Raw genomic sequence first — 10,797 nt, forward strand, 5'->3', positions numbered from 1 at the left:
GTTCAAGTTCCTCCAGAATTCCAATGAGTACTATATGTTGACCACAATAAAATTTCCGACGGCTTAGGTCATCGAACACAACCTATGAGCCATCGGAAATAGATTATTTATGACCCAGAGGGGTCATGTGGCACTGCTCCCACTGACCCACGATATGCCATGTGCTCCTTCTAGAATATGCAATGTCGTAAAGGCATCACAGTGCAACAACAGGACCATAACCCTCCGTAAAGCGCCACTTCCCTAGCCGCTGTTCAGACAACACGCCAGATTGCTAACCTACATCCTGGTGACCTGGCCCATTCATCACCGGGCAATATGTTAATCGGGAGGTAAAAGAGCACAAAAGAATGATGAAAAGAAACCTATGTACAGGAGACGCAAAGGAGGGGGAGGGGGGAGAAGGGGGGAAGGGATGCTATCTAATGACTCGATCATTAGATAAGCAAACACGCTCCCATCATCAGCAAAAGCATCGAGTTCAAGTTGTGTGTATACGCCAAGGGCTCGCGGCAAAAGGCAAAAAAAAGTCAGCGTTCCTCATTCATCAAATCCCCTTCGGCAATCCCGAGACTTGTTCCTGCTGGAAGATTTGATTGCATCAGCAATCATGAGGGCTACCGTGGCCTTATGGAGGGCAAGGTCAGCCTTCTGCATCAGGCAGTGAGCCTTTTCCCTCTTGAGCTTCGCCATGGCAGCAGCGTGCTGTGCTGCGCTTGCAGCATCCCGCAGTTTGAGCTCCTCAATATCAACAGGGGGCGAGCCCGGAAAGAGATGCTTTGAGTTCTGCCAGTCATGAATGACAGTGTTCCAATGGTCAGATGCGCTCCGTTTAACTCTCTGAGGGCGGAAGGAAGGCGACGGCTGGTGATCATCAGAGAAAGCAACGGTTGCACTCCTTTTGACAATATTTGTCCTGAAAAATCTTGGTGTAGAACTTTCCGAGGACTCAAATGCCCGAAGAGAACCTGTTCTTGTAGAGAACCTGGGAGAGTACCCTGTTAGGGAATAAAGAGAACCAATGTCATATAATTCGCATATCCGCCCATCCACAGTGCATTCATTGTATCTCCTACCTGATACTGGAAAAGAGAGATACATCAGCAAACAGAAAAAGGCAAAACAATCATTAGAGCATCTCCAAGAGCTCCTTAACAACTCCCTAGTTTGTTTTTCGTGCGATGGGGAAAAACAGCCCTCCAACAGTTTTGCATCTGAATTCCCAAAAGATAAACGCTTGACAAATCCCCTTCTCAACTCACAAGTATACTGTATACATGTGTTCCACGCTTGCTATCCGTCCAGGTGCCCATTGGAACACTGGCCCTGTTCGTTTGCAGGGGAGGCGGAGGGGATTGAGGGAGATTAAATCCCCAATCCCTCCCTATTTTGAATAGGGAGGGACCCCTCCAATCCCCCTCAATCCACCCTAACTGAACAAGCCCTGATGCGGTTTCTCCCCGCACCCTATTTTTTCCCTCCTATCCGTTTTCGAGTTTTAGGAAGCTAACTATTGGAGCTGCTCTGAGTCCAGTACTCCCTCAAAGTTTGCAAATACTTACATTTTGGAAACGGCAGTTTTCAAAACATAGCTTTGAGCCTTTGGCCAATATTTTCTATGAAAAAAAAATGAACATTCTAACAAAGCTATGCTTTTTCATAGAAGTATTTTTCAAGAAAAATCTATGCATATGATCTTTGAGTTTCTAACGTAGTACTTTAAAGTTATTTGCAATCAAAATTTAAACTCAAACCTTGTTCTGTCAAGTATTTGCAAACCAAAGGGAGTAGTCATTAATGGAGAGTACCTTGCCGGTAAAAGCCATCATGCTGTCTTGAAAAGCTATGGCAGCCTGTAGACATAAGCTTCTTATGAGAACGCTGCTTTGGTCCCTTGTATGGTACATCGAGTCCACGAGGCCTCAAACAGAAGGCAAACAATGCAGGCTTGGGAGGCATTTTTTTTCCTTGGTACCCATTTGATGAACCCTGCATTCTGCATACTTTCGATTCCCATTCATGTAACTGTTGCTCGTAGACCTTCCACATAGCGAACTGAGAAATGAAAATTATGTAAGAGTTAGAACAAGATTGTGCCCGCTCTCAGCAAGTATTTCATGGAAACGTAGCAGTATTTTTGGTAAGATAAGTCATAATCAAATCTCAGGAAAAAATCAATTAATTGACAGGAAATACCTATGTTAGCATGGATTCTAAAAATAATTGATAAGGACAGAAGAATAATCAACTATGACCGAACAATTGCTTCATTGATACTGTTCAAAAAGAAGGCTTTCATATCTTTAGCCAAAGAATAAGCAACAAAAAGATTTCCCTGAGGATTTAGTTCAATAAGTACTTGGTCAAAATGACACCCTGGGACACAATGGATTTGCAGTAAATGTAAAGAGTGTTATGGTGTTTTACTACACTACAATGCGTACATAAAACTATGTAAGTGAACTGCAGTTTTTAGATCAAGGGTTCTTTTGGGTGATTAGTGAAGAGCAGTTGTGTGTGTGATCTGCTGACACTTTTTGCTGTTGTTCTTCTTTTGCGTACTGCTGTTTTCATGCGCAGAAGGAGGCTGTAGTTCTGTGCGCAGCAGGAATTGGTGGTCTTGTGTTTTGCCTATTTTGGCATTGTACTTTGGTCCATTTTGGGCTGTTTTCTTCTCTTAATTTAATGATGTGCAGCTCTCCTGCGCGTTCACGAAAAAAAATACACTACAATGGCACTGGCAGTATCAAAAGGCTGAAAGTATAATTTTTTTGCAAATAATTTCAAGCATGCTTCAGTACTATATGCCTAAAAAAGGATAGACTCAATGCTGGCAGCTCTCACATGAGTGGGGTGGGGTCTGAGGAAGGAATAAGGCAAGCCTTATCCCTGCGCCAGTCCTGTCCTTCTCACTTCAGTACTATAAGCCTAGCTAAATAAATAAATGCATACATAAAACTATGTAAGTGAACTGCAGTTATCTATATCTAGTTAAACTGGGACGAAGGACCCAAGACTGCTTACTAAACATTACATGAAACATAATTACAGAGCTAGATAACAACTATCCAATGCTCACTTGCTTTCTTTATTGTATGAACCAAATGACCACTAAATAATAGAAAGCTAAACAAGAAGCCAAAAGTACAAAAATAAAAGGCAAAAATATATGTTCACCTGGAAATGTCGAATAAGTGGCATTCCCTTTTTCTGCCTCTTAGCTTGCCAATATGCATGTATCACTTCAATAATGTCCAGAGGTAGGTCATCAGTCTCCAGTTCCTTCATCTGAACAATGCTGAGTTCATTAGAGTCGTGGCTATATGCAAACTTCTCTAGTTTGTCCATAACCCTCTCAAACAAATCTTCTGCCAACTCAAGTGTGGCGTTGTTGTCTCTTACTAAGAATTTCTGCCGGCTTGATATCCACTCTTCATCATCACTGTCCATGTTATATAACACACGGGCCTCATCAAGAGCAATTTCAACATCTGTTCCGATGTGGACAAGATAATCTTCAGATCGCACAAAGGATACCATATCATTATCATCATGGATTCCAACCAAATGGACACCAGGGGTTGGAATGTTCCTCACAGAAGCAGCTCTGATGTTATGGCTATAGCACTCATCATGCATTTGCTTGAAAATCAACCACTGGCTTCTGTCAGGAAATTCCAGGCACCACTCAGCCCCACCCTTCCACATCATGGCATGTGTATAGCGGTTTGTGGCCCCAGGCTGCAAAACTTGACAGACCTTGTGAGCATACTTGGTCCCTTCAGCAAGTTTCACGCATATCCTCTGTTCACTGTGAACATCAGAATCCATTGTGATCTGGGTATCATACTCCCTCCAACCTCTATCACCCACTGTAACAAGAACATTTGCAATGCAAGTCAATAGCTCTGGACTGCTATGCCCACTTCTAGAACTATCAGGAAGTTTTTTTGCATCACTTGTCTTAACACTGACATGAGATTGTATCTTGCGGAAATGATCTTTGTTTTTTAAGCCAAGTTCCTCACTTCTAGGAGAACCTGAGTATGAAACTTGACTTCGTGGCTTCTTAGAACCACTAGCGAAGCCAGTCAACATGTGGTCTTCTGGCAGTAACTTTGAACCATCTCCAAAAGCACGTGATATAGACGTAAACCGGTTCCGATGGGAAGTAGTTCTGGGGGCAGTTGGTGTAACACGACCAATTGGATGTTCATTCAATTCCTGAACCAAGTTAGATATAGGATGCTTTTCTTTTTCATCTTTGTCAAGAGGTTTATCATTTGTTGCATCAATTGCTTTGTCTTGAGGAATATTGATGGAAATACGATCCTCTGCAAACTTCTGTGAAGAGCAAATAACACTAAGGTTGGAGGAACATGGCCTATCAGCACCAATACAAGGCTCATTTTGATCTCGAAACTTTATGTCAATTATATTTGCATCATCAATACTGTTGTCATTACATTCTGGGCTTATATTCCTTTCAGTAATCTTGGGTTCCCTACTAGTAGAGCTAGATGGATTTGCACAACTAGCAGAGACCATATCCAATGGACTATAAGGTGATGAACCAAGATTAAGTGAACAAACTTGAAGTGGAGCATGACAAACTGTATCAGATGCATGTTCTGTTACCAACTGCTGATGATCCTCATCCAAAGCACATGACATGGATTGCTGAGAACCATTAGTCGAATTGCTTTCCATTAACATTTTTCTATGGTGCCAAAGCAGTACTGAAGGTGCAGTTGTCATGTCCAGAAAACTTTGAGTGAATTTACACCGGTCATCCAAACAACAAATGGCAGGTTTGATATCTGAATAATTAGACTCTGGAAGAAAGACAGACTCTTGAACATCAAAACCCTGTTTAACAGAAAATGAGAAAATACTTAAATGATGGTCAGCTGATTTTCTACAAAAAAAAATAGAGTTCTAGCACAATGTTTTTAGAGCAATGTGTTAGATGATGTTAACTTAATCTATAAACAAACAGCAGTTAAAATGTGTATTTCCATTGAACAACGATTCACATTCACATATGAATCACATGAGGCATATGCACAACATAATGCGTTGTGCATTGCAGTTTTATAGGGAAAAGGGTTATTAAGGCACAAATAACTTGACAAGAAATAACAAGATGGTTACGATTACAACAGAAGTATAGTAAGAGACCTCACAAACAACAGCAATTACAGTACTAAATCACACCCTGCAAGATAAGTAAAAAATTCTTCACCCGGATATGGCTTTCAGAAACAAAGAACATGTACTGCTTCAACCTTAAACAGAATAAAATGCACATTAAGAGTATTAATGCAAATACATGGACAATAATATTCAAGGTAAAAAAAGGCACTAGGCACTCTCTAGGCAATGACCTTTTGCCTAGAGGTTAAGCACAACTAGGCATTCTCTAGGCGTTTACATCAGTTTGTTCTGCATATATGTGATTGACTAACTATGAATTAAACACCACTATGCACATGTGTAATTCTTGTTCCTACAGTACCAGAGGAGGTTATAAGAGAAATATCAAATAAAAGTATATCTAATACTAACTTGTGAGAAAATAGAAGTTATAGGAACTAGAACCTAAGAAATCAGAAAAGGGAATGATAGTAAAGAAATCTCTAGGGTTTGTTAGAAAAGTGAAGGGGCAAACACAAAATCACTCCCTCCCTCTTGTGGAGGGCGTGTGCAATCCAATGCAATCTCCATGCACTACCACAAAGATTGATGTCACCTCACACGCTCCCTGCAGGATCATGACCCCAATCCCCTTCCCTTCTGCTCCCTCCCTCAGGCAGCATAGCTCTGGATCTGGTGGCACAGCACCGCACCTATACCTCCACTTACTCTCTGCCCAGGACTTAAGCGCACCTAGGCGAATACCTCATGACGCCTTGTGGAAGACAATATTGATTCCATGAATTGTAACATAACTAATCTGCCAAAGGTATGTTTTTTGCACAGTTTAAACAATGAATACAATATGCATAGAATTACACAGGGTAAGGTAGCAATGACCATCCATCACTATGGTTCCTCAGATAACCCAAAACTGGTTACGGACAACCTCACATGAAGTCCAGGAGTACTTATAGAATTAAGTCATCATAAGGGGGAGCTACTGCATACTGAGTAATGTTAATGCCCCTATTTGTTAATGAGCTGGTGCTCATAATGTGAAAAGCATGGAAGGCTGTTTAAATCATTTAGGGAATACAATTATAATAGTCATGTGGAAAGATCGCTTAAAACTGCATATGTAAGGTAGGAAGATACCTTAGAGAAGAGACCCATTGAAGGAAGAGCTCTTCGACCTGTACATTTTGTGGAATCTTTAGACAACTCCCTTTTGGAACATTGATATTGAAGCTTTCCTTGAAGGTGTTCCCATTTCCATTTCTCTACACCAACAAAGCTGAAAAACATAAACACTACTTGGCTTCTACCATGCCCACCAGATATCTGAAATCTGACTGAAGTACAAGGTATTCTTGATTCCTTGGTAGTTCTCTGCCTAGAACACTGCTTAAAGCTTCCAGCAAGTAAACAGAAAAGTGATACTGCCGATCTCATGCATGTGTCAAGAAGGAAACGTTTCAAGCCTAAAGCACTATCAATAAGAAGTATATCCAGATGTACAACAGGCCATAAGGCAACCATTGTACCACATTGAAGAAGAAAGAAAGCATTGGAAACCGAAACACAACAGGCTTCACAAAGCAACTTATAAACAGGTTTCAGTGGGAGGCTCAATGCAGGTATGACATATGTAACTGAAGCACCAGTTGCAATACTAGATTTCATATCAGGACAAGAAGCAAGAACCATAGAACTTGCTCTTCTTTGGCAATTAGAATGCTGTTCGGAAATGCTAAGAAAATCATTCTTTTTTCTGCAAAATCGCTTCCTAGAATAAACAAAGTGAAACCTCCCGTCCTCAGGTATGGTCCTATCCTTGAGAACCTCTACACCCCCATTTGCAAGTGAACTACATGGTGCAGAATCAATAGATTCCTTGGCATCAGAAGCACGACACTGTTTTTGGTCAAATGAAACTGGAACAGTATTGGAATGACTGTGATCTTGCTTGTTGATGTCACAAAGTGCAGCAGATTTTGCTTGGTTTGATCGAGCCAACCATGAGCTGATGGGACCTGACTCAAAACTCTCTGTATTGCTTCCGCTTCTATGCATGTCTTCTCTGTCACCCTGTTCATGCTTCGACTCAAACGCTGACCTTGAGTTGGTGCATTTAGATTTATTGGGAGCTTCCGCTGGTAAAAACAGAAGTTTAATCCTCTCATTTTGAAGGTTGATCCATTCTTCATCCTTACCATCATACCTGACATGATGTAACCTTGTGACCGGATTATATTCCTTGACCATGCCAAAGTACCAAGTCTCATCAAGAGGCCAAAAAACCCTGATCCTCTCTTTAACAATGCAGAATGGATCCACATCGCTAGGGCTGACTTCATAAAAATGCCGACGCTGACGACGCTTCAAGAACGGAACTTTGCCATCACGCTTCCGCAGCAACCTAGCAGGACTACATATATCCTTGATTTTTTCATATGAATTCTTAAAATGGTTTGAATTCTGAGAAAAAGATCTCTTTGACAACCTATCAGTTCCCTTCCTTGGTGATCCAGCACATTTGTTATCTGATAAAGAACAGAGCATCCAGGCAGCATTTTCTTCCAAACTATCACCATCATCGTCTTTGACATAATCATAGACACCCTTGTCAACATGAACAGCTTTTGGGGGTTCGCCTGAAAGATGTGACTGCTTTTCAGCTAAGAACTCAGTTTTGGAACAGAACTTGGTGCCGGTATCCTGATCACAAGTACCATTCTCAGTCCTCAAGCAGCTGACAGGTTCATCACCACTAACTCTATTCTCCTGGGACGGAATTGATTCCCTCTTATTGTTCCGCCTCGGGTGTTGGGAAGACCTAGGAACTCCATTAGCTTGTGAAGTATTATGACCACCAGTCCAACTCTCAGTACTAACATTCTGAGCCAGCTTTCTTAACCTCAAGACGCCACGAGGCTGCCTGATCACTGTAACTCCAGCTGAAGTAACCGAATGTTCAGAGTCGTCGTTCTTATTTCTAGACAATGAGAGTTGGTGACAGTCATCGAGACCATTTATGCTCCATGTGGAATCACCTGAGCTGGAACTTGGCGTCCCTGGTTCATTGAGTTCCATTTGATTAGAACCCAAGTCGTTGTGCTTCCTCTTATTCGCCGCAGATGGACTGCTTGCATGAGCCTCCTTTCCACTCCCATTAGGCAAGGCAGGTCCATCTTTTGCTCCAACAGATTCCCTCTCAGACAAAGTGTCCTCACCATCTAAACCCACCACTGATTCGTTAGCATCTGTTGCAGTGGGTTTATCACTGCCACTGGGTTCCATTCACGAGCCCACGAATCAAGTTAACATAATTCCTCAGAATTTCACCTCCCATCATATGTAGAGTTTCGACCCAGACCAGGGGCGGTTGCGTGGAGCATGGGGGTTCAGTTGAATCCACGATAAATTAACAGAAACAGTTTCGATCTCATCAGCAATCCTACACCATCAGTTCGCCCGCAATCACCACAACAACCCATTCGGTATCCAAACATTAAAAGGCATCGCAGATCTGTGGACGGAGGCAGTGTTTTACCTTTGGAGCCCTGGAGGCATCAAGCGTCGGTTGGCGGACCAGAGTAGGCGACAAGCCACCTGGCGCCGGTGGCGTCAGCAGGGTCGACCGTCGGCGAAGCGCTTAGTGTCTCGCAGACGGATCGAGAGAAAAAATGGCGCGACAGTCGCCGAGCGGCGAGAAGATCCGAACCACGGATCGGCGGCAAATTGAGCAGGGGAATCGAATCCGATGACAGGGGAGCGCCGACCTGTGCCAAAAGCCCCTTGCCTGGGCGATGCAATGCGGCGAATTAGGATGTCGTCGATGACATGGCAACCTAGGGTTTGCTTTTCTCGAGTTTTTTCCCTCTCCTCTTCAGGGTTCGTTTTTTTTCCCCCTCTTTTTTGCCGATGAAGAGCGGGGAAAGGTAGGTTACAGCTAACTGTCCCGCTCCCGCTAACTGGCGAGGGAGGAGAGTGGGGAATTGAAGGGTGCGGGCGTGCGGGAGGTGCGAGAAACCGAACCGTCCGATCACGATTGGACGGAAGTGATGGGAGTTCACCACTTCCAGGGGTTTTGGGCTGGCTTGGAGCAAGGTACGAACTTACCACCCGGTTTTTACCGAAAACCGTAAAATTTACTGTTCCCGGTACTGACTGGAAACGAAAACCTGTCCGGTTTTTAGTGTATTTTAGTTTAAAATTTAAAAAGTATAAAAAATAAATTTTAGTCAACAAAATAGTTTTCGGAAAATGTAATCCCTACGATAGTGAGTGAGCCAAACAAACTTTACAAATATTGTTGGGCTGGTTCTTTTTCTTTAACTTTTAACTAGTAACATCACACAAAAGTATTCGATAAAATATTTGTATACAATAATTTAATAAAAACAGTCAATATATATTATCATCGGTAAAATTAAATTTATACACACCAACAACGTAAAACCAATTAAAAATCTAAAGGAAAAGGGTACAACCAGCAACCTTGTCGACGTCAAGGACATCGAGCCGATCGAAGCGACAAAGGAATTACACGACGCTAAACGTGTGCTGGAACTTATTTAGTAATATATATATATATATATATATATATATATATATATATATATATATATATATATATATATATATATATATATATATATATATAACTAGGTGTGTACCCGTTCATTGCCACAAAGTTAAAATTAGTACAAAACATAGATACGGAACGACAAACATCATTATGATATGCAAAATCTGTGTGACAAAATATCTCTGTATTATTAATATTATATTGACGATACAAAAAACTCAACCGATAGGGGAAAGACCGTCCCACGGTATTATATTAAGAAGAAGCTCAATCGGAGTACCAACCGAGAAATGTCACGAAAACTAGCCCCCATGCAACATGAGGGTCCGCCCCCTATGCATCCGGACGACATCAGCAAGATGGCTTTCCATACACATCACGGAAAATTTGAGTTCCTCGGCATGCCCTTTGGGTTGACAAAAACACCCTCCACCTTTCAGTCCTTAATGAATGGCGTCCTTAAATCCTATATTCAGAAGTTTGTCTTGGTATTTTTGATGACATACTCATCTTCAGTAAGACATGGGCAGAACAATTGCAGCATGTGAAGCAGGTATTCCTGGTCCTCCACGACAACAAATTGTTCCTGAAGCGCTCCAAGTGTTTCTTTGGGGAGGAAACAATGTCCTACTTAGGGCACATCATTTCCAAGGACGACGTCACGATGGATCCAGCCAAGATCGAGGCGGTGGAGGCATGGCCTTGACCACAATCTCTCCGGGCGCTACGGGGCTTCCTCGGCCTCACCGACTACTACAACAAATTCATAGCGGGCCATGGCGAGGTGGTTGTCCCTCTGATGGCCCTCTTGAAGGAGGCCTTTCACTAGCCGGACGCAGCAGACGCGACGTTCCTGCAACTCAAGCACTCACTGATGACGCCTAAGAGAGGGTGAATTAGGACTTCTAAAACTTTCACTAAACTAGGCCACAAATAAATATCTACAGCAAAACCTATGCAATTAATCAAACTAGAATGTGCAAACTAGGTTTTGTCTAAGTGTTGTTATATCTACCGCAATGGCTAAGTTTCAATCTAAAACAATATAAGTATAAAGACAAGATTGA

The 10,797-nt window shown here is 42.2% G+C and overlaps 1 protein-coding gene across 7 annotated transcripts; it reads right to left on the reverse strand.

The window, feature by feature from the left end:
* Window positions 1-35: 35 nt before the first annotated feature.
* On the reverse strand, window positions 36-9,202 carry LOC100383188 (uncharacterized). 7 transcript variants are annotated; one of them, XM_020549884.2, is made up of 6 exons: window positions 8,693-9,202; window positions 6,295-8,596; window positions 3,178-4,869; window positions 1,809-2,055; window positions 1,077-1,082; window positions 36-998 (listed from the first exon to the last, which is right to left on the reverse strand). In XM_020549884.2, the coding sequence occupies exons 2-6, from the start codon at window positions 8,437-8,439 to the stop codon at window positions 541-543; spliced, it is 4,548 nt and encodes a 1,515-aa protein (XP_020405473.1). In that variant the 5' UTR covers window positions 8,440-8,596; window positions 8,693-9,202; the 3' UTR covers window positions 36-540. The 7 variants fall into 7 exon arrangements, with proteins under 7 accessions (XP_020405473.1, XP_035822038.1, XP_020405471.1 ...); XM_035966145.1 differs by lacking the exon at window positions 1,077-1,082 and having other exon boundaries at window positions 36-985; XM_020549882.3 differs by having other exon boundaries at window positions 36-1,082.
* Window positions 9,203-10,797: the final 1,595 nt, after the last annotated feature.

The sequence above is a fragment of the Zea mays genome, chromosome 3 (genome assembly GCF_902167145.1).
Source record: "Zea mays cultivar B73 chromosome 3, Zm-B73-REFERENCE-NAM-5.0, whole genome shotgun sequence".
NCBI classification, from domain to species: Eukaryota; Viridiplantae; Streptophyta; class Magnoliopsida; order Poales; family Poaceae; genus Zea; species Zea mays.

Excerpts from the sequence above, each read along its gene's own strand:
- LOC100383188 (XM_020549882.3), bottom strand. The coding sequence starts at position 8,439 with ATGGAACCCAGTGGCAGTGATAAACCCACTGCAACAGATGCTAACGAA. Across the intron at positions 4,870-6,294 it reads CAATGGGTCTCTTCTCTAAG|GGTTTTGATGTTCAAGAGTC; the intron begins GTATCTTCCTAC and ends TCTGTTAAACAG. Across the intron at positions 2,056-3,177 it reads CACTTATTCGACATTTCCAG|TTCGCTATGTGGAAGGTCTA; the intron begins GTGAACATATAT and ends TTCATTTCTCAG.